The 27,977-nt window shown below is 36.8% G+C and overlaps 1 protein-coding gene across 1 annotated transcript in view; it reads right to left on the bottom strand.

Moving 5' to 3' along the window:
- The window catches only part of NAV3 (neuron navigator 3), a 382,585-nt gene that overhangs the window by 191,360 nt on the left and 163,248 nt on the right, over positions 1-27,977 (bottom strand). The window contains exons 6-8 of the mRNA XM_052639853.1: positions 26,120-26,188; positions 22,869-23,008; positions 10,548-11,577 (exon numbers count right to left, since the gene is read on the bottom strand). Of these exons, the coding sequence (XP_052495813.1) occupies positions 10,548-11,577; positions 22,869-23,008; positions 26,120-26,188 (1,239 nt within the window). The remainder of the gene's footprint in view (positions 1-10,547; positions 11,578-22,868; positions 23,009-26,119; positions 26,189-27,977) is intronic.

Raw genomic sequence — 27,977 nt, 5'->3', positions numbered from 1 at the left:
TGGTGTATGTGCACTATGCTCCCTATCTGAGCTACCCAGAATAGCAATGACAGAGCGACAGATTGATAAAGGGAAGGAACACAGATAAGTTAAACTTCAAATAACTATAAAAAGACCCCGAGAAATCATCTTTGGTTTGTATTCACATGTATATGGTTCCAGACCTCTGGCTCTACATATGTTACAAGCCATCCATTTCTCCACGATTTGCACCTCATTATTTGTTAAAGTGGAGTCAGATTTTAACTCTAGTCTCTAGAGGGACAATCAACACTAACTGGTAAAGATTTAACTTTTATATAAATGATCAAAGAAGTTCAGTTTAAACTCTGAATTCTCTCAGCATGTCCTCTATTTTTGCACATGCTTCATTCCAGTAAAATAAAAAGCTCCAGGGATGATTCATAAAATAACTAATGAAGACTTAAGAATCAATAGTGTTCTCTAATCAAAAGGTACAGTCACAGTGGCATCATTCACTGCTTCCATGTAGAATGATATTGAACTCTCCTCATATTGACTGGGAAAAGGAAAGAAAATGAGTATCATGAGGTTCCTTCAAACTATTCAGAAGACATTATTTTGTGCAGACCATCTGACTGTGCATTTACAAGGTCAACATGTAAAAAGTACTTACTGAAACTGTAAGATAGGGCATGGCAAAAACACCATTTAATTTATTTAGAGTTCTAATATTAATATGTTAGTGCTAGCATCTGTTACTAAGAGTCTTTGTAGGTAAAAGTAGATTTCACCAATGATTAACATAAAATTTATTTCCCCATTTAAGTGCACTCACTATGTGCCAAGTGCTATGCCTAGTGTTTTATCTAGGGCATATCAAACTCCACAATACTGTCACTATTTTCTCAGTGGTTGGTTGCTTCCAAAATTCATGTGTTGAAACCAATGTGATGATACTAGGAGGCAGAGCCTTTGGGAGGTGATAGGATCATGAGGCTAGAGCCCTTCTGTATGGGATTAGTGCCATTATAAAAGAGATCTTGGAGAGGCCTCTCACCCCTGCTACCACGTGAGGACAGAATGAGAAGACGGCCATCAAAAACCAGGAACCACCCTCTCACCAGATACCGAATCTGCTGGCACTCTGATCTTAGACTTCTCAGCCTCCAGAACTATGAGAAGTAAATGTTAGTTGTTTCAGCCACCTAGTCTATAGTATTCTTGTTAGAGTAGCCAGAACAGACTAAGACACTGGTAATGTAGGTGCTGTGGATAAATGAAGGGTTATAGAGGTGTAACAGTTTGCCCTGTATAACAAGCTGGTAGATACTTAAGCTGTATTTAAACCTGGCATCTTATAAATATTGTTCTATGAACCACTACTCTACAATTTAACTCCATCCAAGTGTCTCTGGACACTGAGCATGTTAATGTATATGGGGTCTCCCCAGATAACAGATAGCTTAGCCACTAAGTTATTATCTAAGAGTTAATAATGTAACAGTACTCAATGGTCTAACCTTAATTTTATTCTTTACTACTTTAAATTTTTACTTTTAAGAAAAGGAAGCTATTATCCATGCCATCTAAAGGAATTCAGCAATACATCTAGATACTATCAGTGTTCAGATTTTCAATTTCACAAATAGAGGTGTTGCACATTGGTTTATATAAAAAAAAATCTATCCATATGAATTCATCTTTATATGGATATACCAGTCATAAATGTGGACACAAGCAAAACTGGTTTGAATCAGCAACATTAATGAATGGTCTTATAGTTCCTGTTTTATAAATTCAATAGAAAAGAAAGAAAAATCAAGTATCTTTCTAAAAGCAGTTATTTCCTTATTGATGGGTGGCAGTCGGGTGACAGCCGGGTGAAGGCCAGCAATCTGTCAGGATGAAGAGCAGGCCAGGATGGATGGGACATTTGTTAGATCTGTGTGTTGTGGGAGGGTGCTGAGCAAATAAGAAGTTATACTGAGGACAGTGGGAGCCAGGCTTCTCAGGTGAGAAAAGAAGGCGCAAGCATGGAAAGGAGAAAGCAAGACAAAACTTTGCATGTTGATTTGGAATTGGAGGCATTATGAATTCTCTAACAGATACCTCAACGATATTGAGGCAAATGCGTATGTGTGTTATGTATACACCTATTTGTTTCACCATTTAGGAAACGTAGGGGCAGTGAGATCAGGCTTCTAAATATTATTCTTCACAAAAGAACTCAAGGTACCATAGGTAAAAGCTCAAGTTAAGGCAGTGAGAGTACATGATGAGTCTAGATCAGCTTGAGCCAAAATGAAACAAAGTTATGAAAGAATACTGGAGTGAGCAGAAATGAGTGTGAAGTGGACCCAGTAGCCTGATTTGAGAAAATTTAAACATCACAGTAAAGAGTCGTTATCAATAGATTATAATCCATTGAAGACAAGAGGAGTCCATCAGTCCATAAAATTTAAAGTGAAGGAGAGGGATAGAGTATAGGAGGAGGAAAAGGAAGAGGGGAAAGAGGAGAAAAATAAGAAGGGACATCATTTTCTAAAAGTTGAATGGCAACGCATACATACAAATGGAATTAGAAATCACATGACATCAATTGGAGTAAATGATTAAGTTCAAGAAATCTCAATGCGTGCTAAAATCCTATGGGTGAAAGTGGATCAAGGAATAGAATTTTTATAGAGTCTCCAAACATCTTCCCATAACAATATCTGTGAAATAGAAATGGGGCAAAATAACTATAGAGTAGAAAACTAGCAAACAATATCTCAAACAAGTGATCAAATTCAATATCACTAAAATAGGAAATATTAGTATTATTGATACTTGAAAGTAAGGAAACAGAAAAAAAAATCCAGCATCATTTCTGTGCCATTCTAGACAAAAAGTATATTTGTGGGTCTAATCATGAGAAACTATCATCAACCCCACACTAAGAAATAGTCTATAAAATGCTTGCTTTCAAGGATTTCCCTGGTAGTCCAGGGTTTGAGACTTCGTGCTCCAAATGAAAGGGGCTCCAATTCAATGCCTGGTGGGGGAAATAAGACCTTACATGCTGTGGAGTAAATATATATATATTTTCCAAGAAAAGATGAAATATAAGAAAAAGAAACAGTAGTGGTTTGGTTGGGCAATCTGGCACTGAAGCTTATAAGCTAAATATAGAAAGGGCAGTTTACCAAGCTTCTCTCTGAAGAAATGCCAACTCATGACCATCTTCAACACAACAGACCCTCTTCTAGCATTAGCTCTGTTTTCCTGCTTAAAATACTCCTGTGTGAGGGAAGCTAAACTGCTACCCTCTACCCTAGGCAGATATATATATCAAATTTAGCAGAGACAAGTTTGCAAGGCAAGCTTTCAATAAGCTTTAGTTTGGGCTGATGACCAATTATGCCCAGTTCACATAAAACCACAAGTGCAGCGTACGTAATCCGTAATAATAGCTTCAGGGCTTACAGAAGTTTTATCTGCAAGATGGTTAAATGCTTCACATCAATCTTTGTAAACTCACAACCTCCTGCTCAATATACTGGTTCAACAAACAAGTTAAACTTAAAACCATATAAGTAAGCATTTTTAAAACTAAGGTTTTGCATTCTTTGCCTTTCAGAACATCGTATATTCAGGTGCCAATTTTCTGTGTCACTTTCTAGGCAAATCTGAGATCTCCAAAATCTTATTAAAACCTAAATCTTTCCCCAAAACCCCTAATGTTGTTGTTCAAGACACATTATATCAAACAAAAGGAAACCTCTAAATTCAGACCTTCTTAACCTGATTTTATAAACCAAGGCTGTGTAGAAGGTTTCTGCTTATATTTAACAGTTAATCAAAGGGTTTAAGAAGCACATTGATTTTTCTCTCAGTTTAACAATATTTTGCCTTATCTAAAGATTGAGTTCAGTTTTTTTTTCCTTTGTGAAATGTTCCCCCCCTCCGCCCGATTCTCTCTCTTTGCCTTTAGATGTTTGCTCTATGTCCAAAACACTCTTTTCTTGACATTTATCACAAATGGTCAGAAAATAACAAAAAGCACATAGATCTCCTCAAACTCATAAGTTATGAATCTGGTTAATAGCTATTTTGAACTTTATTGGGTGCTGTTAAAAATACTGAGGTTTAGAGAAAATGTACAGGTCTTTCATGCCTCCTTGACTAACTTCACTATTCACGTATCTTTATAAGCACAAAAAGCATAGCTGTGAAGTAATGAAAGTAAAAGAAACAGAAGAAAAAAATGACACATGGAAAGAGCGGAGGCAATTTTGAAGGTCCCAAGGAGCTAAGGTAACAATTTTTGAACTCCAGGCAAGGAAAACAAGTTTGAAGACTGTAACATAGAGGGTAGACGCCAAGAAAGAAGAGGAACATGGAAAAGTAAGCTTTTCTTCTTAAGTATGTTCTTACTCTTTATCTTTCTTTTCCTCCTATAATCAGTACCTCTAACTCAAGTTTAACAAAGCTGACTCTGAAAGTCAGTACATGTCTCCTTCATCCAGCCACTGACCCTGGTATATCCTCCCTGACCTCTTCCACTAACAATTTACTTACACAAGAAGACAAAGTACATTTTCAGATTGTGCCGCACACCCATGCTCTCAAGCACTAGACTACACACTCACACAGAGTCTAAAGTTTTTGACATTCAAGAGTTTCTACTACAATCAGGCTGCAATCAGTCTTTGTTTTCTAGGAATACAGATCTTGCCAACAACCTACATATCTAGTGTTGATCTTGTATATTTGGCTCCTTTAGTCTTACATTTCCTTTTCTGTCCCTCTCATCTCTAAATGTCCAACTCTCACTTCTCTTTCAGAATCCAGCTTAAGTGCTACTTTCTGATTCCAACAACTAGCAGTAATTTTCCGTTTTTCGAAGTCTGAGTTGCCAAATCTGGTTCACTACTGTTGTTGTGTTTTTTTTTTAAAACATTTCCTGCTTCATTCTGTGGTTACATTTGAGTCAGTCTCTTTTCTACTACACTGTGGACCATAGAAAGAAAAGAAATAACATATGGGATGTGTGACATTTCACTCTGACCCTGCTACCTTAATAAAGTAAAGCTATTTAGCAGGGAGTCAGAAGTTGGGGCCGGGGGGGGGGGGGGGGCAGATACATGAATGAATGTCCTAAAGAGTAGATACGGTTTCATTTTGTAAACATTTTGAAGTTGTTTATATTTCAACTAAACTTTACCATTTATAGGAATAAAAGACTTCTGACTTTTTCTTATTCCATTGTATATTTTTGGCAGTGTTTCTATTCCTCTGTAGTGGGCGAGTCTAAGCCATGATGATGGTGTTTCACTCAATTTTTATTTGGTTCCTATTGTGGGAAGCTTGTCCTGAGCAATTATGCTATCAAATAAAAATAGACAAGACTCTTGTTTTTCAATGAGTTTACGTTATAGTTGGAGGTGGCTGAATTCACTCTTGTTAATAAGTAAACCAGCAACAAAAAAAACAGTGGATGGTGATAAACTATGAACAAAACACAAGAGGACAATATAGCATACAATTCTGGCAAGAGGCATTGTGAGTGTTCCTTCAGATTAGATAGCTGAAGATAGACTGTGTTAATAAGCACCATGTAAGTAGAGCTCTGATGAAAAGGAGCCTGCTCTGATCCAGGAGCAACTCCTTACATGCAGAGAGAATATCTATGACAAAGTCCCCAAAGCAGGACAAGTGAGTTTGCTGAGAACAGAAGGAACGCAGGGATGCAGGGACTGTCGTTTAAGGGCTAGATAGACGCGAGATAGAGGCCAGATTGTGTAGGAACTTGTAGGGCTTGGTAAGAAGCTTGGGTTTTACTACATGTAGTGGAAAGCCAACAGATGGTATATGAATTCAAATGATATAAAATTTATTTTTTTAGAAGATTAGAGTCCCTGTTGTGTGAAGGATATTACTGGAAAGAGCCAACAGGAGATGCTAAAAGACTCACTGGAAACTAGGTGAAAATTGGTGGTACCATGTCTTGCCCCAAGGGAAGTAGGGTGGGAATAGAAAGAAATGTAGAACTAAGGGATGTTTTAGAGAAAGAGACAATAGGACTAGCTGAAAATAAGACATGTTGGGGGGGAATGATTGAAAGGGAAAAATGAAGTATGGATTCATTCTAAATTTTCTTCCTAGTTTCCCAATGAAGTAATCATGGATTCTAATCTCTAGTTTCTAGCAGTTTTGGTTACTAGCATTTACATATTACTTAGCAATTTGCCTGTTATTTTTTCCATCATGCTTTGATTGTAAAAATGTCAAGTTTGGATGATGCCATAACATTCTTCCTTCTACCTGACAAATTCTAACTCATCTTTTAAGTCTTATCTGTTCTTTCACCTTTTCTTTAAAGCATACATTGACTCCACCCTCACACAAGAGTCAGGACAACTCTTCTACATTATTTGTTGTACATATTTCCATGAGAACAATGATTTTTTTTAAGTTCTTGATTAAATTCTTATCATTATCACCAATATACTGAACCCCCACAGAACAGAGACTTTTTTACTCTTTGTAACTCTTATAACACAGTATTTTCAGAATGAGTAATGAGTACATAAAAGAAAAAAAAAATTTGGTGATTTTCTTTTACTTAAACTATGGAAACTGGTCACTGTATCACTTAAGAATCTTCAGTAGTCACCTTAACACTTAAAAAGACAGCTTAATCCATTCATACAGGTCTAAATATTGGAAACTTCTTACAGTGAATTCAAATCTTTTTCAATTTTTCATCTTGATTTTAGTGCTATCCACACATTAAATGGATAAGGTATGCCAAATTCAGAACTACTTTTATCACACTGTAGTGATAAATGAGCTTCAGGAACTTAATATAGAATATCCTTGCACTATTCTAATATAAAATTCATTAACTTCTAAAACTCAACATTATATTTATAGGACATTGAACATTCAATTTGCAGTACAGAATATTATGAAGCAAATATAAAGTCCCCAAAGGAATAATTAATAATCAGCATGACCTAGAAGTAGACTGAGAACAAGGAAACGTATATACATGACCCATCAATCTTCTCATTATATAAAGGCTATTTAATTTTCTTTAAATATCAAATATATGCATGTTCATACATATATATATATATACACACATAAATATGTGTTTTAAACTTATTCTACTTAAAAGCAGTAAAGTATTTCCCATTATAAATGAATTCTGATGGAGATATCTGCAAATCTGCTATTGACATTTTCCCAGCCAGAATTTCCCTAGTAACAATATCTCCTATTTCTACACGTACAGAAAGAACTGCAAAGCAAACGAGAGCACACTAAAGATTCAGGCGTATATGGGTTCAAAGGCAAACTCCTGCTAGCCCTGTGACTTTAAGGGATTATCATTATTCTGCCTTGAAATTGCTGCTTCTTCATCCCTGTAAAATGCTGTTATATCCCTTTGTCATGGGTTTATGACACAGTTTAAATGAAAAAAAAATGAATATAAATTTTGTAATAGAGACTTGCATTAAGTAAGCACTCAACAAACACCATCATAAAATAGTACATTATTACTATTATCTTATCAAATGATTAGCAACGCTAGGAAAGTCTGTCAGAAAAATTTCCTGACAGAAAATTTTCCAAGAAAATTTGTAAATGGTGTTGGAGTAGTCAGAGTTGAAAAGACATTGGGGTCACAAAAGCCGTATGATGTGACTCTACTACTTTCAGTGACCGTTACGAAGCTTGAATACTGTCTACTCTAAGATGATTTATATCATCAGTAATAAAACTATTCTGAACTTATAAAACACTTCAAGCAACCTTTGCCTGGTTTTATTGTTTTCAATTACTTTAAATTACTGAAAATAAAACACAGAATTAATGACATTTATAAGTAATTTATTCTGAATCTGGCTCCGTGCTTAAGTCTTTACACAAGATTGTCCTAATTTAATTTTTAAAACAACCAAATGAGGTAGATATTCGACCACACTTTACAGTTTCTACAGGTTAGAAACTGAAGTCTGGGGAAGGTCATTTACAATGTGGTAGGTACTGTTCTTAGCCCTGTATAAGGATCAACTCATTTAACCTTCAAATTGCCTTATGAGGAAGCTTCTATTATTACTACCTCTATTTTACAGATTATAAAAACTGAGGTCCAGAGTCTTTAAATGTATTACACAAAGTCACATGATCAATAAATGATGTCATCAAGATTTCAACCCAGGGAACCTGGCTCTTGGGGCCACTGTCTCAATAATACAAGGTGCTATTTCTGAACCTTGGTAGAACACACAGACTTGACAGCCTGAAATCCTAGCTACTTGGCTATATTACCTCAGGTTTATAGTCTCCATTTTAAAGAGTGCAAACAGAAACTGAAAGAGGCTGGAGAATTTGGCAAAGTCACACAGCTGATTCACACTTTAACCTCTAAACTATGCTGCTTCCGCTTTTAAATAGCAAAGGCTATACTTTCAAATGGAAATCACTAAATCTGTACCCACTGGATATGTTATTGCAAACAGCCCAAAACATCTGCTGCTACTTACAGACAGAAGCTTGCTAAATTGGTGGGTATGTCCTTTCTGCTTAGATTTATACTTTCTTGTTGAAATTCATCTGTGGTGATTTGAAATGAGGGACATTTTAACGGAATATACTTGAGAGCCACAAGTGTGCTGAGTGTGGCATATTTCAAACTTTATAATTTCTTCTTATGTTGTTGAAATGTGGATTATGATTCTAACATCTTAATTTTTTTTTTTTTTTTTTTTTGGTCAGGTAGGGTCTCTGGAGTTAAAAGGATCTGCTGACTCCCGCTGTAATGAGGGTGAGGCAGGCATGACCTAGAGCGGTCCCACTCAGCCACCGGTCTGCAGCCCAGTGTGCCCCTCCCCCAAGCGAGTGGCCGTTAGAGCAACTGCCAGGGAGCAACCGTTACTGATCCCGCTCACACATTGGCTGACGCTGCAGTGGGCCCCTCCCCCCTCCCCGTATAAAAAGAGTCTGAATTCGACCGAGGGAAGATGGTTTTTGAGACACTAGTCTGCCATCTTCTTGGTCTGCTGCTGCTGCTAAGTCACGTCAGTCGTGTCCGACTCCGTGTGACCCCATAGACGGCAGCCCACCAGGCTCCCGTCCCTGGGATCCTCCAGGCAAGAACACTGTAGTGGGTTGCCATTTCCTTCTCCAATGCATGAAAGCTAGCTTTCTGATTAAACTCGTTATTCCTTGACCCAGCGACCCGTCTCTGGATTTACTGCCCTGCCTTGCAGCGAGCAGAGTGAGCTTGGGCTCCATGACACCATGTGATTTGAATACAACAGTTTTAAATGGATCATTGTTATTAGTCAGAAGAGCAGACTTAAATAAGGTCAGCTAAGATCTGAAATTCGGTAACTAAACATTTGTTTGGATGAGTAAATAAATCTCTGGTGGGGGGTGGAGGGGGTGGGGATCACTTAAAGCACTTAGGTTTTTCAGGGAGGGAAAACAAAGCATTTATAATTATTTTCTTAAAAACTCATATATGCAATAAATTTAATAAAATTTTAAACAATATAATCTCGATCATTTCCTATTTGTAGTAAATGCTACGTCCTATTTTTCCTGTAGATAAACTATACAACTGCCAAAATCATAGGCATTATTCCTCTCCAGTAACCTCTTCACTGAATAGACAGGGAATGAAAATGGTGACACAGCAGCACTGAAATTTCTAACTGATTAAAACTTACCACAAAACAATAGGCAAAACGTATTCTTTTTAGAGCTGTATAGTAGGATTTATATTTGAAAATATAGCATGTGCTATATATTTTAATACATGAAAACTAAAATATAAACAAAAAGTTAATGAAGTATAAATATAATAATTGCATAGATCATTATTTGTACCTAGAAACACAGGCTTAGCTGTGGAAAGTTAATATACATTTTATGTTGGGAAAACAATGCCTTATAAACAATATATAACAAACATGTACAAGGTATAATAAGCATCTTATATGCATTATGCCTGCTATTCTTCCCAACTCAGCCAGTTAGATACTATTCCTCTTTGACACTTGAAAATAATGAGATTAAGGATATTAAATTCATTGTCCAAAGGCATATAGCTGCTAAGTGGCAGACCTGGCTATCAAATCTACATATGCCTGATTCTAGAGCCTGCACCCTTAACCATTAGGGTCTACTTTCTCCCATGGGTGAAATATCCCTAAACTCCATTAAAAAAAGAATTATTTTAAATAACTAATAAAATTATTTTGAATGACTAATAGTAAGAGGACCAAGAAAAAAGTCATGGCACCTGGGTTCTATTTTGCCTTGAACAACAAGTAGGTTCACTTTCAAAGGCCTCCATTTCTTGAGTAGAGAGGGGAAGAAAAGGGAGAGAAGGGAAGGACAAGAGGACTAGCAGACTGGATACGGGAGATTTTCTCTTAAAATGTGTCACTGTGGGCCTCTAACTTCAGGATGAACCATTGTTCCACAACGACTATGTGAAACAGGACTCTGCAACCTTCCTCAGGACACTCTGAGTATGCAGACATGTCATTGTTTAAAGCTGTGGAGAAGAGAGGCCACCTTACCTATAGATGAATGGAGCCACAGTGGCGGTATTTGGGTGGCTGTGTTGCTGCTGCTGAGGGAGTTGGACAGCACCATTTCCCATGCTCTGCCCACTGCCTTGCACCACTAAACCAACAGAGGAACCCGCCAGAGAAGCATGGCTGGTTTCCCTTCCTTCCAAGGGAGCAGGGCAACTGGATGTGCTTGCTTTCTCAGTGGTTATGGGCTTAGGGAAGGACTGGGAAGGGCTTCCCTTGGTAGTCCTGAATTTTTCAGACTCTTTGCTTGCTGAGTTGCCAGGTGAAACAGTCTGCTTTGCTGTTGGCACCTTTGAGCCCGGCTTAGGAATTCCACTGGAAGAGGGGATTAAGCTTTCCTTCTTGGCTGCTGTCGTCTTGCTACCCTTTGGAATTAAGCTTGCAATTTTAGAGGTCTTTTTTGGAGCCATATCCATCATCTGATCTTTCTCGTCCTTGACCAGCTTTTCAGTACAAACTTTACTTTTGTCCCTGTTCTTTTCCTCTTTTTCCTTTGGCTGTAGCAAAGACTTTTTATTGCTGAGATTTTTGCTTCCAGCTTTTGGAGGGGCTAATTTTGGTGACACTTTGGGGCTGCTGTTTGTTGAGCCACCGCTATTGAGACCACTGTTCAAACCTTCCATTTCACCAGATTCAGAAAAGGCATCATCTTCCTTCACACCATCACTGGGTCCTGAACTGGCCGACTGCGGGGGGCGTAAAGCAGTCCGGGCATTGACCAGCTTGAATTTCTCAAGCATGGATTTCTGTCCTGAGGGAGCTGTTTTGACCCCTTCTGAGGCAGGGGGCTTCAGTCTGTCTGCAGACGGTGTGGGAGAGGTGGCTGGGCTCGCCTGCTTCACGGTGAGCATGGTGGAGGTGGCACTGTGCTTGGCATTCATGGACTTGCTGCGCCATGGCTTGCTGGTGCTCGGGGAAGGGATGGCTGAGGCAGGGGGCTGCTGCCCCGCAGTTCCAGGAGGCTGCATGTTACCATTTACCCCTGAAGATGGTTGAGGTCCTTTGGAGGAATCTGGACATGGTTAAGAACAAACATTTTTAAAACTGATTAGTTTTTGATCATTTATATCAAGCTGCTTTTTGAGGGCTATAAGAAAATAAGGCCTATTGTCATATAAGTACTTACAGTACACTAGTGTTAACTTACTTTCCACTCAGCAATCTCATTATGATATGAATTTTTATATGACTATTACAACACTGATGAATGCTAGATTAAAAGTCTTAAAAAGCTAAACCAAAAAAAGATTTTATAATATCATATAGAAGAAAAAAAATGAGTTTGGAGTTAAGAGATCTCATCATAAATTTGAGAACTATATAGCATTTGAGAACCATATAATTCTGGTCATGTTATTTACCTAAAGTTTCATCTACCATAAATACCTCCCTCTTCCATCCTCTTTTTCTGAGAAATGGAGTGATAAAAAATTAAATTATCTATTTATGTAAAAAAGGCAACAGTGATACTGTTAACATACTAGATATTGTCAAATTAATGCAAAGTTGTCTTGATGAAATGTCCAAAGGAAATAGTTTACTAAAGAATCTTTTAATAATATTCCAGGATTGGAGTCCATTAAACCAGTTAAATATTAATAAATATAAAACTACAATGCTTTCACTTTTCAATGTTTTCTTCAAGGGTATCAAAATGCATGATAAAAAACATGTAATTAAGTCAACTGGTATAGAATACTTGTCTTACCTATTTTTCAGAAGAAAAATGTACATAAAAAGTTAATAAAGAAGTTAGAGACATGAAAAGAGGTTAAATTGCTTATTGAATTTTTGTATGAGTTAGGTTTTCTTTTTTTAATAAGTGTGCCTAAAATAATATAGTAGATTTGTGAAGTTTATATTAATAAAAACAACTGTATAGAGAAATGTGGGCTTCACTGGTGGCTCAGCAATAAAGCATCCACCTGCAATACAGGAGATGCAGCAGGAACCATAGGTTCGATCCCTGGGTTGGGAAGATCCCCTGGAGAAGGAATCAGCAATCCATTCCAGTATCCTTGCCTGGAAAAACCCACGGACGTAGGAGCCTGGCAGGCTATAGTCCATGGGGTCGCAAGAGTCAGATATGATTTAGTGACTAAAACAACAACAACAAATAGACAACTATTTTATATTGAATTAGTACACCAACATTGACTCCTAATTCTCACTAAGTTTCCTACAATTCCACATTTTAACTATAAAAATTGGTATAATTCTGTGTTTAAAAATGCTTCACTAAAATGTAGTAGTTCACTGATAACCCAAAACACTTACATGGTATATTTAAATTTGAAAGCATAGGACAATACATTGATTTTTTTTACAGTATTTAAAGTCTGTAATTGTGTCCATTTCTAGAATATTTGTAAGGCTCCATTTGGTTTATACACAAATAGGAAGATATTCTTAAACAGTAGAAGTATCTGACTAATTCCAGACAAACAAGATTCGAATGTCCAATGTCTCAAATACCTTCAGTCTCTGTGAATGGATTTCAGTTCTTTACTTGTATCTGTTTTAAGTATGAAGTGAAGTGAAGTGAAGTCGCCAAGTCGTGTCTGACTCTTTGCGACCCCATGGACTGTAGCCTACCAGGCTTCTCCCTTCATGGAATTCTCCAGGCAAGAGTGCTGGAGTGGGGTGCCATTGCCTTCTCTGGTTTTAAGTATAGGTTTTTCCAAATTTACCTCACTTACAGATTCCTTTCAGAAACTGTTAACATTTCATTGTAATCTGAGTCATTCTCAGTAGCAGACAGAGTACACTGATTACCTACAGTTAGAAATGCCTATCAAACATTTCTTCAGAACAGCTCCTACTTATTGGTCAGGTCTCACTTTCACCTCACTTCCTCTGCAAAAAAAAACAAAAACATCATTTCCACCCTCACCTCTGCTCTCCCTAGCATCAAGTCTGGGTTAGGTGACAACTCTTGTGTGCTAACTCAATCATATCCAACTCTTTGCCACCCCATGGACTGTAGCCCTCCAGGCTCCTTTATCCATGGAATTTTCCAGGTAAGAATGGAGTGGGTTGCCATTCCTACATGAGGGGATCTTCCTGACCCAGGTATCGAACCTGCACCTCTTGAGTCTCCTGCTTTGGCAGGTATTTTCTTTACCGCTACATCACCTGGAAAGCCCCTACCATAGTTTTTTATTTCTCTTAGTGTACCTCACTGTAATTGTCTGTTTCTTCTATTACATCTATATATATGGTCCATGAAAGCAAGGACCATATATTATCGTCTATATTATGCATAGTTCTATACTATGTACACAGTACCTTCTATGTGTAGGACACTAAGTATCTGACATTCATTAATTCAATCTTTCCAACAACTGCAAGAAATTTTCATCATTAACCTCATTTTGCATGTGAAGAAACTGAAGCACAACGAGGTTAAATAACTTGGCCAACATTACAAAATTTGTAAGTGACAAGTTTGAGAACTGAATTTTGCTTGGGGTTCTAAGTTAATTCTGTCAATGACTATGTCATAATATTTTCAAATGTATATAGTGCTAAATACAATTTTACAGTTTCTGAAAGTGATAAGGAATAACACTGTTCCTGGACTCTGGAAACACAGAAGATAGTCAATGTCAAACTAATGCCTTGAATAGAATTGCCAAATGAAATTTATTTCTTGATTATCTGGGTTCAACTGGAAACTAAGAATACACCCAAGCAAGATGAATTTTCTCAAGTTCAGTGACTTGTGTACATGCCTGTGAATTTCACAGAGTGAACTTACTATTTCAGTGATTTTTGTCAACATCTGTGGCTCTGTTTTGACTATCTACAGAAATATTAATCAGTGTTATTTAGTTCCTACGATCTCTAGGACATGAATCTAGGCATAATGGCTGTTAAAGTTTACTGAGTAGCTATATTGTGCAAAGTCCTAGATGCCCCAAGACACAAACTGGTCAGAGGAAAGAAACTGGATTCACAAAAGATGAATGGCATATACTAAGTGTTAAATGAGCAGCAGGTGGGAAAGAAAATGCAAAAGTTCAGAAGTGCACCAAGGGCTATACAATATTAAATAAGATCGAGACAAATGAGCTAAGGGAGATACACAGACATTCATGGCAGGAGGAATATAGGATTTTTCCAGAAAACTATGTGAAAATTCATTCTATGTGTTTACTTTTAAATAATATGCACATATTCATATTGGGATTCAGAGTTGGAGAGAAACAAAGTACCCCCAAAATGAAAGCATAGTCTGCTGTATTATTGTTTATAGGAACATAATGGCCTCATATTGAATTTATCTTCACTTTCTTACATTGATCCCAAAAGTTATTTGCAATATTTGTTATTCTAGAATGAAAATATTATTAGTGATTATTACAAACATAATAATGCCTATTAGCTACTAACATTTTATTGAAGGTTCTTTATATTTTCTTACATTAGCATTCACAACAACCTGATGAGATGAGAAGGGTTCCTATCTGTTTTTTCAGGCTTTTTTTTTTTTATGTACAATTTTATAATTACTTTGCCTATCTTTTTTTTGGGAAGGGCTTCTATTTTTAATACACACTTGTATAAGCCAAGGGTCTGAGGGTCTAAACAACTCATTCAGTGGTACACAACTAGTTAGTAATTACTGTGTGGCTAGAATTGATCCCACATGTGTGATTCTAGTTCCCAGGTAGTGCTCGTGGTAAAGAACCCACCTGCCAATGCAGGAGATATAAGAGACATGGGTTTGATTCCTGTGTTAGGAAGACCTCCCCAGGAGAAGAGAATGGCAACCCCCTCCAGTATTCTTGCCTGGAGAATCCCATGGACAGAGGAGCCTGGCGGGCTACAGTCCATGGCATCACAAAGAGTCGGACAACACTGAAGCGACTTAGCATGTGTGATTCTAGAGCCCAAGCTCTGTTGTTGCCATACGATGTGTGACATTCTAAGTGTGTGATGGAAGGGTCTCAGACTTCAGTGTGTGCTTCAGTCACTGGGGATCCTACTGAATGCCCATCACTTGTGCTTTAGCAGATCTGCAGGAGGCCCTGAGATCCTGCATTTCTAACAAGCTACCATGTGATGCCAACGCTGCTGGTACAGACCGTGCTTTGAGTAATAGAGTTTGAACAGATTGGGAAATCAGGGCAACTGCTGAAATTATCAGCTTTAAAAGAATTGTTTCTTATGATAGTGTCCAAATTAGCTTAATTCATTAAACTTTCCACACCTATGCAGCATTAATCTTGTTTACTCTGTGAACTTCTGGAACCTTGGCCAGTTCAACCTTCCCCCAGACACTTGGCAGTTTGTGGTAAGGGACCACTAAAAGCAAAAGAAGCCTATCAGGCTTTCCTAATGTCTTTTATTTCATCATTTTAGTACATACTTAGTGTGTATCTTCTGTTTCTGCAATCAGGTTAAGAAGTCAGGGGATTCCTCTGCTGCCTACCTGGGATTTTTGGTGAAGATGAGAGGAGAGGGTCAAAAAAGGACCAGTCAGGATGCTCTTTAAGACTGCTAATGTTAGCTAGATAGACTGCTATCACCGTTCAAGTAGAGGGGAAATTCAACATCATCACGGTTGAACATGAGACAGGAGGGACTCCAAATTATGACATCTATATCCAGCCCACAGTCTCAGTCATACAACAGCTGTACAATTGTCCTCAGATGAGTACACACAGAGAAGACACTTCTCTGAGCTCAACTCTCAGTCTGCCCCCATCTCGACACAGTTGCAATGAGGTGCTTCAGGTTTCATGAAGAGCACAATTCATAGGTCACTGTGCATCCAGGGAACATTAGCATAATAAGTGTCTCTGGGCTTCTCACAAGAAGGGCTGCAGAACAATAGCCACTGAAATGACAGCCTTTCAGCTCTGACAGAGTATGGGCCGCCACACATTCTGCTCTCTGTTCCATTTACATCTTCGGTAGTAAGCAGCCTGGTCTCACAGATGTGTTTCTGAGTGTTGTTAACTCAGCTTCTATGAATGGTTAGCTGGGTATGGGGAAAACCACAGCTATGTACAGCACAAATCTAAAGGCATTCCTGCAACAAACTTGTAGCCTGTGTTCGCAGGGGCTCCTCTCTGCCTAAACTGTTCCTTGTCTCTGATCTCCAAAGAGAAAGGTGCTTGTACTCCTGTTCTCTTCCTCCCCCTTCTCCACCACCACCAATTCCATTACAACCAACAACCAATTATTTACTAACGGCTTACTTTCCCCAGATACTTTGATATATGGTATCACTCTGAGAGCTCTAATGACATGCCTCGTTTAAATTCATAATAACCTACGATATAATTATGATTTCTACTATTATATAATGAGAAAACTGAAGCTCAGAGAAAGCAACTTGCTCCAAATCATACATAGAGTAAAATTTAGAAGAGAGACTCAAAATTGGAAACGAGGCTTATGTGACTCCAAAATTTGGAAGATTTTGATACTCTCTTCTTTCCATATGGCCATGGCCCACCCAGAAAATCTGCCAGTATGGTTCTCCAGAAAGTCATGCTTGTCACAACAGTGAAGGGAATCAGATAACTCCTTGAAGTGTGGGTTCCTTCTTCCTCAACAAATAGAAGAGAATATACATGGGGAGGATATCATACAAGATACTATTCAGCTAGCCATATACTATCTCCTGGGACATCCTACTGACACCATCCCTCTGAGCTGATGTTAAAGAAGACTTTAATTCTTGCTCAAAAAACAGCTAAATCCACAGAGTTAATTTTTAGTTAGTTCATACTGCAGAAAAAATAAATAACTTTGATGACCTGGGAAAAATGCCAATCTGTTCTAAAATTACTACACGGAGGTAAATGTGGCAGTCACAACAGGCATATGGGAAGTTTAGATAAAGACGATTCTCTGGGGAAATTTGGCGGGTCAGCTTCAGAGCTTAGAGGCGTGCTGCCAACAGTGCTGCTAGCTGAGAAACGGACCAGGGAGCACCCTCAGTTATTTCTCTCTTCTTCCTCACTCAGCACTATGCTGTTCAGATGCAAACAAGCCAGTTTCAAGTTACAAAGTAAGGACAAAGAGTGTGTGTACTCACTCACTCAGTCATGTCCGACTCTTTGCGACCCCATGGACTGTAGCCCCCTCCTCTGTCCATGGGATTTTTCAGGCAAGAATACTGGAAGATCTCCTCCAGGAGATCTTCCCAACCCAGGGATCAAACCCACATACCCTACATTCGCAGGTGGGTTCTTCACCACTGGGTCACCTTGGAAGCCCAGTGACAAAGTAACAACCACCAAAAATAACAACAGCACCTCCCTTTTTAAAGTAGTCACTGTCTAGCCGGCATTGTGGTCAGTGACATGTATGGTCCCTACTAAATATTCAGATCACTGTGGAAGGGAGGAAATGACTGATCAGTGTAGTCATGGTAATTAGCTTGGTAAATAATTAGATTCTTATTTTATACTAATATACCAAAATACTTTGAACATTTTGAAAGTTATAAAAAGGAGCATTCAGATTTAAATATAGCTTGTTATCAACTGGCCCTGGTTTACCTCACCACACTGTCTCCCATAAATGATAGTTTTCAAAATGCCTCAATCATCAGTTTTATGATGACTCAACAGAAACATGGAATGCTGTTACAGGGATTGTAGAGGCTCTGTCCATTCTGCACGTGTAGGTATTGTGCCATATTTAAGGTGAGAGTGCTGCTTTGTGGACTACTGCAAGATTTAGGGAAGCTTCAGTTCACCAGCCAGATTCTTGAAACATACCTAATTTATGTATAAGGATGTATAATATGTGTACACCTCAATATGTGAGCATGTATACATAGAAAACAACATATTTAATTGTCTATTTAATCGTATCACTTGATCTGTGTACTTAATTACATTACCTCATAAAAATCCCCAAGATTAACCTGAAGTTATCATGTCATTATAGGTTTATATAATAATTAAGGAAATAAAGCAAAAAGTCATGGCATAATACATAAATCATCAGTAAAGGGACATAATAAGTAAAATATATTTGCATTGCATTGAAAAGAAAATAAAAGTTCATTTTTTGTCTTATAGCAATTTCAGAGTAATTTTTAAAAAATACTTAAGAACTAGATAATGGTGTTTTAAAAAACCATGAGTAATACAACATTTACATTAAACCTATAGTTTAAAAAAAATCAATTTTGCTAAATTCTCTGTATCAAGTCTACCAAATCTATATTGAATGTAAGTGAAAGAAAACACCTCCACACCAGAAGCTACTTCATTAGAATCTAGGAAAACAGAAAACAAATCTCTTTTGGAGATGTGCAGGTACCATGTAAGAATCACATGGGAGAAATATAAAGAGACAGGAGCATGCCCTATGCTGTTGTGGCGTGTTTCTTAGCAACACAGAAAAACATCTCTCTGCTAAGAAACTCTGTCAAGTAATATGTGTTCATGGATCATAATTCAGAAAGTGAATTCCAAATAGAGCCAGGAATATTTACATTCATGATAACACTAAACTGTTAAGCTGTTTTCATATTTATCATGTCAACTTTATAAAACAATTATTAAGATAAACTACTTCAGTCATAAAAAAATATGTCCCAATGAACCACGGCCTTTTTTTCCCACAGGATCCCTGATTTCCACTGAATAGGTATTTGATTTTTCTTTAAAGCACACATTTGTCTAGAGTAATTTTATAGGCTCCGCAAGCAAACTGCTAAATGCTAATATAGCAGTCAGAATATATTATTCATTGTCAGTTTCTGAATGGCAGGTCATCAAGGGAAGAAACTTGGACTCCCCAAAGAAATGCTTCTCTACAAACAATGCTGTCTTCATTTCACCGTTTGTTCTGTGAAATTTGTCCCTACTACATTCCATTTCAACAGAATGGTGGATGGCATTGCTTTCTATTTTAACAACATTTCTATTTAGCCTTCTCTGCAAGTGATAATTAATCTATGGCCATATTCACTGATATTTTAATCCATTTGGTGAAAGGAGCACACTATTTTTTGGTTTGTATTATTATTAAGATGATATTAGATGTATCATTTGAAGTGCGGTTTGTGATTCTCTACTGATTTTCCTTTATTAGATAAGTCACAAAATTCCAAATAAGCTATTTTTACCATCCCAAACATGTGAGAAGCTACTATGCTTTCAAAATTATGTTTTTAAATAAGAAGCGAAATTATTTTAATTGTGAATAAGTCTTTACTATCTCTTACAAATTCTAGAGATTCCCCAGTTGATTCATATAACTCATCATTTAAGACTTAAGGAAAGTATAAAGTACATTTTTCATTTAGAAGCATTCAGGGAGCACATTACAGATAGTATGATTATTTTTTCTAGCAAAATATTTATTAAACATAAATGTTATGCTAATAACTGAAAAGAAAAGGCAATTAGAATACTCAAGTCAGTACTTTCTGAATTCTGTCATTGTAACACTGTAATCTTTGAAAAATCTTGTTTAACTTGCACCTTATTTGGACATGCCCAGGATATGTATGCAAACTAAGTTGGTCACAGAGATCACCTTATTATCTGATAGAATATTTTTAGATGTTATCCTACCACGAAACATCTCCATGTCAAAAAGGTTAAATAATTCTTATCCAAAAAGATGTACCACAGGAACAGTCTAAAGGATAAATTATGAACTGTTTCATATGTGATGTTTATATTGGCTTTGTTTGCTCTATAGTTTGAGATAATATTTTGGCCATATGGCTTCCCAGGTAGCACTAGTGTTTAAGAACCTGCCTGCCAATGCAAGAGACCTAAGAGACACAGGTTCAGTCCCTGGATTAGGAAGATTCCTTGGAGGAAGACACGGCAACCCACTCCAGTACTCTCGCCTAGAGAATCCCATCTCTTGCCTGGCAAAACTCCTGGTGGGCTACAGTCCATAGGGTTGCACGGAGTTGGGCACAACTGAAATGATAGCACGCATGCACATTCGGCAATATAAAATAGCAATGATTAATTTAAAAATGATATTGGAATTAACTGACATGAAGTTGCATTCTCCATGTTAATATAAAATGTCACATACCATATAAAACAAATTCTCCAGGCCAGAATACTGGAGTGGGTAGCCTTTCCCTTCTCCAGGGGATCTTCCCAACCTAGGGATCAAACCCAGGTCTCCCACATTGCAGGTGGATTCTTTACCAGCTGAGCCACAAGGGAAGCCCACAAATACTGGAGTGGATAGCCTATCCCTTCTCCAGTGGATCTTTCTAACTCAGGATCGAACCAGGGTCTCCTGCATTGCAGGTGGATTCTCTACCAACTGAGCTATGAAGAAAGCCCTGTATTATATAATGCAATTTAAGCTTTATTATTGACAGTTTCAGACCATTTAATGCCTACATTTAATATATTATAAATATTTGTGAGTGTGAGACCATCCACTTTAAAGGTTTTAGTATTTTACTTTGTTGGAATTAAAAGTAATGGCTATAATTCACCAGGAAAACTTTTGCTCTTGAGACTGATGTAAGGAAATCTGGTTATGGTCAAAAATCACATAATGTATGTCATCTGTCTCCACCTTGCGGTTATTGTAAATACTGCTACTTTTTAGAGAGGCTGAATGGCTATGGAAGAATGGGAGTATTTGGCTATCTTTGGATTTTTACTTTTAGATACCAGAAATTTAAAAAGTATTTCACTTTTAAATGACAGTTTTCTGTCAAAGTGTTAGGTCATCTAAAGCATTTCTAGGTTTCTTTGCCAATGTTACTAGTCATTTCTTACAAAAATATTATGTAACTGTAGTATCATGTAGCTAAATTGGACGCCTGAGCATTCCACTCAGCGTATGTGGTCTAAGCCTGTTTACTTTCCCTTAGAATTTCACAGCACATAAAGGCCATTGACACTTTCTAGAAAAGTCACAAAATGAGGGAGATATTTTTGTGATAAGAAATTGTTGTCCAGGAGAAGTATAAGTCTTCAGAAATACTTCTTAGATTCTCAAATCAAAGATTTTATTGTCTATTTTAAAGACAAAATCCTAACTTCCAAATACATATTATTTTCTTCTTTTTCCATTTAACGCAAGAACTGGGGATATTACACTGCTCTGTTTATAGGGGTTTAGAGTCTCCTCCCCAGTTGTGTTTTAATGGGTAAGAATATTTCAGTAAAGTGTATAGATCACCCCTATCAATTCACCCATAGATCACCCATAGATGATCACCTATAAAGTGTATACACCTATAAAGTGTATAGATCACCCCTATCAATTCACCTATGGCTCACCCATAGATTACCCTTGTCAATTCTGAGTAAAAGAAGTCTCATCAAATCATACATATGAAGCAATTGGAAATGTTCTAATCAGAGCCAAAAATCTTTTGACCTGGTTGAATTAGTCAAACTAAACTTGCCAGCTGTTCTACCACTAAGCATATTTGTCACTATTGAATTTCCTGTTGCATGGAGAGTTAAATACTACAAAGAGAAGTTTAAAAAACACTACCTCAAAATCTTGCAATATGCCCTCGTCCCTCACAGGGCCACCCTGCTCCCAAAAGCAGAGGTTCTTGGTTTTCTTATGGTTTAGATGTAAATTACACATTCTCCCACTTGGATGCATGCTCCGAAGGGATATGCATCAAGCCAGAGCCTCTTTAAATACACTCTGCTCACACTACAGAGAACTGTGTATCATATAGTTAATATATAATCTGCCTTTAACACACTTCCAACTGTATCCTATCTTCCTTATCAGTATGTGGTTGATATTTCTATCATATACCCTTTCAAGAAAGTAAAACAAACCTGAATAATTTGTCTCTTAAAGGAAAAATTAAGGTCATAATATTTATCTATCCTGCTGTTTCCAAAGACTAAATATCCTTCATAATTATGTCTTAGATTCTGATTGCTTCAAACTCAACTTCCCCAAGCACTTCGGGCACTTAATTAATTTAGTTAACTAAAACTAAGGATTCAGAGACATTTTATACAAGTTTAGACTTCAGAATAAACATTCACAAAACATGAGAAGACAAAAGAAAATGTTATTTACATGCATCCAGGAGGAAATCTTTGAGAAACAGATGTTAAACATGGGGATATCACTAACTGCTTTAATATAAATGACTACATTTCCTTAAAATATTCTCCTGATAAGAAAGGTCCTGAAGAAAGCTGGAATTCAAGAGGATGCACTTAGAAAACATAAGAAAGTCCGCTGATGACATTTCCACTCCCAATGCTGTAACATTGCTCACAGGCTAGATTTAGCCTGTAATTTACGAGGCTCGTAGGTTACACTTGTGCCTTTATGATGTAAGGGGAGAACACCTACCTTTTTCATTTCCATTTGCATAATTTGGAGGCTTGTTTTTATCAATGCTGTTAAAGCTCTGACTTCTCCTATTTAAATTGGAGGCTCCCTGGACCTTGCTGCTGTTGCCTGCAGCTGGCACCCTAGAGGGACCTGGAAGCCTGAAATAGTACAAGAAAAATTACATCATTATTGTACATTACAAAAAGATAGAGAACAGGAGGTTCTGAGTCGGGAAGGGTTAATGGGAAAATAATAATTTATGGAGTTCAGCAAAAATTGTTGGTGTAAGTGACAAATTGCTAAATTTGAGAATCACCAGAAAAGGCTTGTTTTATATGATGTACTCTGCCTCCAAAGTATATTAATAATGCAAGACAATTAGAAATAAAATAATTCTAACTAGAAAACTCACACTTATCACATGCCTGATGAATAAAACTTTGCTTAAAGGGGCTGTAACAATTTTATGAAAAGCAAGGGAAATAATATTTTATTATGTTCTCAGGATATTAAGCAGCTGCCTGCAATTATTGTTAAGTTTTTTCAATGTATGGGACATTTGTTTTTATCTTAGGTGGCTGTATCTTAAATGAACTTATACGTTAATAACAAGAAGAATAAAGTTACATAGTAAACTGCAAAGAGCAAACACTTACTGAATATCTGAGCTAGTTAACTATTCTAAAACATGGTGTGGAGACCAGGGTTATGAGTTTGTTCATACTGGACCCACTTGTCTCATAAAAACTTTCACTCGCTTGCCACAAGTGAAGACCTGGACTTTACCTGGTTACCCCACAAATGTGGCTAATAATCATACAGGCCATGTGACAAAAAAGATGCAAGTCTCATAAGAAAAAAAATATCTGTTAGTAGAATGATAATTTAAAAAGCACATGCAGTGACAGTTGCTTCCGCTCTTTTTATATGAGGAACAAGACATGAGGAAATACGTGTAGACTATCTTAAAATTGGGGAAAGCTTGACAAGAGTTAATGTACTTAAGTTGTTTTACTTCAACTATAATTTAACATCAGTTTGGATCATTTATTTCACTGTTTAAACAGTTCCCATATTAAAATTTCAAGTATTCAGTCATTTCAAGGATGGTGCCTAAAATAGGCAATTGCAATATTTTGTTTACTGTATACTGCATATTTCTAATAAACAATCCACATAAAGTAAAACTAGAAGTTAAGAACTAGTATTGGTATTCTAGACATAGAGACATGATATTAAGCATTGCCAGCATCTTCGCTAGCTTTTGCTGCCACCATGTGAATGTCACTGTGTACTGCTCTAATAAATTCTATTTTAAAAGAAAAGTAACAAAATAATCTAGAACTTATAAAGGTAGCAATCTATTTTTTTTTTACTGACATCCTTTAGAAAAAGTTTAAAAGAATGTTTATATCTGTTATACTGGACCCAATATATTACAATTTCACAATCATTTGCTACCATATTCAAAATTTAACTTGCCTTATTATACTACCTGACATACTATCTCCATAGATCCTTGGGAAATCAAACTCTTAAATGTGTACTATAAATATTTTACAGTAGTAACAGGTATAGCCAAAAGGAATGTACGTCAGGAAAACACATACACCAGCCTGAAAACAGAAATGTTGATATCTTGGAATAGTTCATAGCTTCAAAATGTTGACTGTATTTTGGAGTTTAAATACATATGACTGCTAATAGTTCCTTCAGCTATTTTGCTAATTAGAGGTTGTGTCATACCCAAGATTAGAATCTTTCCCAAATGACTCCAGCATTTAACTTTTGCTCAAATGGATCTACAGGGTTTGTAAGTCTAGCACAATAACCACAGACACCAGGAATTGTGGAGACCAGTGATTGCACTATGTAGAACTCAATTAATTAATTTGGCTAAATGTCCCAATCATAATAAAAATGAGAACTAGTCCTGTAGAGTCAGCCACAGACTTAGAAAGTTCAGTCCAAACTCACATTTATAAACAGATTCTGTTACAAAATTTGCCCTGATTGCAATGAAACTTGATGTGTTTCTAGAAAGCAATTAAATTGCATTTTAATCATGACTGTGACCCATGGAGCCAAGTGATCTTTAGTTCTCAGAAGAACAAATTAAAACAAATTAAAAAATCCATTTGCTCTTCTCATTACCCTAATTTGACAGTGAGCCAGAGCTCTAGATCATTCATCAAAGTAATAAAAAAAGAAATGAGACTGAAGCCAAAAAAAAAAAAAAGAGATGTTCTATTAAATTGAAGAACTACTTAAAATACATTTTACATTCATAAGTCTCAGAAGTAGTAATCAAAAAATGCTCACTGAACATGGAAGGTCATTGTTCTTTCCACATCCTAATTAATCTCATTTCTTCTGGTTTTTCATTAAATACTCTCTCAATTTGCCTATCCAGAATCAGTTTAATTACTATGGAAATGAGCATAAGTTAGAAAACCAAGACAAGGGGAAAATATTTCAAGTCAAGGCACCATCAGCAGTCTTTGTGGTCAAACATTGCATGATATGATTCATTATTAAAGTAGTGACTAGTTAACCACCAGTGAGACACTCTCCCAGTGAGTAAGATGGCACAAATAACTGCATCATAATCAGAGGGGCAAAACACATTTGCTTTGGCCTCACTTAGCTGTACCATCATTAACATTAAAAAAGGATCAATTTTCACACATTTTATACACTATTGATTTTCCAAACAGTACATAATGCACTGTCATTTATTATGCTATACTGACTTTAAAATACATATTTCATAAAGAAGAAAAAGTTTTAAATGTTAAAGATAAAAGAATGACCCAGATTGATCTGGTGCTAACTACCCCACAAAAATCTGCCAATGTGTCTCAGTGCTGCTTGAAAATGTGCAATAATCAATGCAAGGCCATTTCAGAAAGCAATTACAATCTTGTTTTACTTCCAGAATTTGTGACCTGGAAAGAAGAGGGTCTTCAAAGTAATTTTTTTCCTTGATTTTCTCTAAGCCTAGAACCTAGACTTTAGCCCAGTCATAGCACTATATGTAACAAAACTAAATTAGAGGAACTCAAGATCCACTTCATAATTTAACACAACAAGCTCATCCTCAAGAAGTCATGTGGAAATCTACTTGGAAAAATTCAGTACTCTAACCTTTTCATCCAGAAGTATGTCATTTTTTGAAAAAAAAAAAAAATCAGAATGATAGGACAAAATATCACTGGGCATTTACTTTATTATCACTAATAAGCAATAAATTAGAGATATTAACTGACCTAGTAGGCTTTTTTTGACTGGTTGCAATTCCACTGTGATTAGACTGAGTTGCATATCTGGCTGCCAGACTGTATGAGGAGAAACAGAGAGATTGAATTAAAGAGATTCCTTGAGCATGGAAAGAAAGTACAAACTTACAAGAAAACTATGAGTTAATGAAATGCAATTGGAACATGTATAAACATGCATAAAGAATAAATTAATTAGAAAATTATGATAATGTAACATACACACCATGACCATTGATTATGAACATACTATGAAATAATGCTGCGTACCCCTTAATAAGTGTGTTGTCAATGACTGTAAAATAATGGCTGTGTGACAATATTAGTGCCTTCTTAAGTAGTAGTATTCCATCTTATAAAGAATTCAACCTTTGTAAACGACAGTGAAAACTTTAGGAAAGCTAAAATTTGACTTATACCATAGCAAGATCTCTTTCTCAAAAAAAGATTCAAATTAAAAAAAGTATGAAGTGAGAGTCATTATTTTATGAACTCTAATTAGAAAATTTTAACCTAAATACTATTTTGAATACCAAAAGTTAAAATATCTGGTTTCTCTCTAATAAGTTATTGCTGATCTCCAGTCCTGGATACAACATTTTAAGGAAGTGGTTAATAAAAGATACCTTTCCAGAGAAAGAGCTATGCAAAAATTGAGATTAAAATGGAGTCAAATTCTTCAAAAACAGACTGAACAACTACTTAGGACAATTTCTGGGCATTCTTAAATTACAATTCTTAATGATTTTTTAAATCACAATCTTTGGTCAAAAATACACCAAAGAGCATCATGGAAACTGAGCTTTGAAGAGCAGTGGATACTTCATAAACAAAATCAACATCTGTGCTTCAGTTTGAACTGGGTTCTGAGTTACCTAATGGTTCTGAAACTAGGGTTCTGAGGACACAGTAAGACCCAGTGGCCCCAAACATTTGCACATGTGCTGTGATGGCATGGGCTGCTGTGTGAGTAGAGAATCACTGTGCTGGTGAATGATGCCTCTACATGAAGCCAGTTGTACATGCACGGTTTTCAAGGCCTCCAAGGAGTGGGAACAACATGGGGGTGTTGGAATCAGGGTAAAAGGGTTGCGTGGAGCCCTGCTGTTCAGCCAATTGCTTTGCTGCCAAGCAGAGGGTATGTAATCAAAATGGTGATTAATGGTGTCCTTAAAATGGTGACATGTTTCCTAAGTAAACTCTGACTCCACAGAGGCAGCCTGTGGTGGGAGCATATAGATCCTTAGAACTGCCAGGCTAGAGAGGAATAAATACATCTTCATATCGAGGTAGCTTTTCAGAGCACTTGTTTTCAAGAGGATACATGATATATTCTCATTTGCAGAGAGTGCGTTCTGTATTCCAATGGCACTGGACACTAAGACAGCTGGCCACAATGGCCAAACTACACCTCAACTACCACAACATCAGAGGACAGCTTAAAAAACAGAAACAACAGAGCGTCACAGTGGAATGGGACATTCACTCAAAATTTAAATGTAAAAGTACCTGCAGTGAAAAAAGAATCTTCTGTGAATGTGTCAACTGAGAAAAAGAGAACTAAAGGTTTACCCTGATGTCTTCTATCCTGTACCTTCCAAATTGAAGACAAATATTAGCAGGAGAGATGCCCATAAAAAAAATGCACATTCCCTAAGGGAGCTGAGGCCACCTCATTGATACCTTCCTCCATGATTTATAAAGTATCATAATTTCTACTATGGAAGTGGAAACCAACAGCAAAATCGAGAGAAGTTAATTGGCCCAAATCCATTTATTTTATTGCCCATGCGTGTTTTCTAAGTATCAGAGAATATAGGATTTCTTAGGTGGCTTAAGAGTAAAGAAT

The sequence above is a fragment of the Budorcas taxicolor genome, chromosome 5 (genome assembly GCF_023091745.1).
Source record: "Budorcas taxicolor isolate Tak-1 chromosome 5, Takin1.1, whole genome shotgun sequence".
In the NCBI taxonomy this organism is placed as follows: domain Eukaryota; kingdom Metazoa; phylum Chordata; class Mammalia; order Artiodactyla; family Bovidae; genus Budorcas; species Budorcas taxicolor.
The sequence above is the reverse complement of the archived record's forward strand: the minus strand, read 5'-3'. Positions and strand labels throughout refer to the sequence as shown.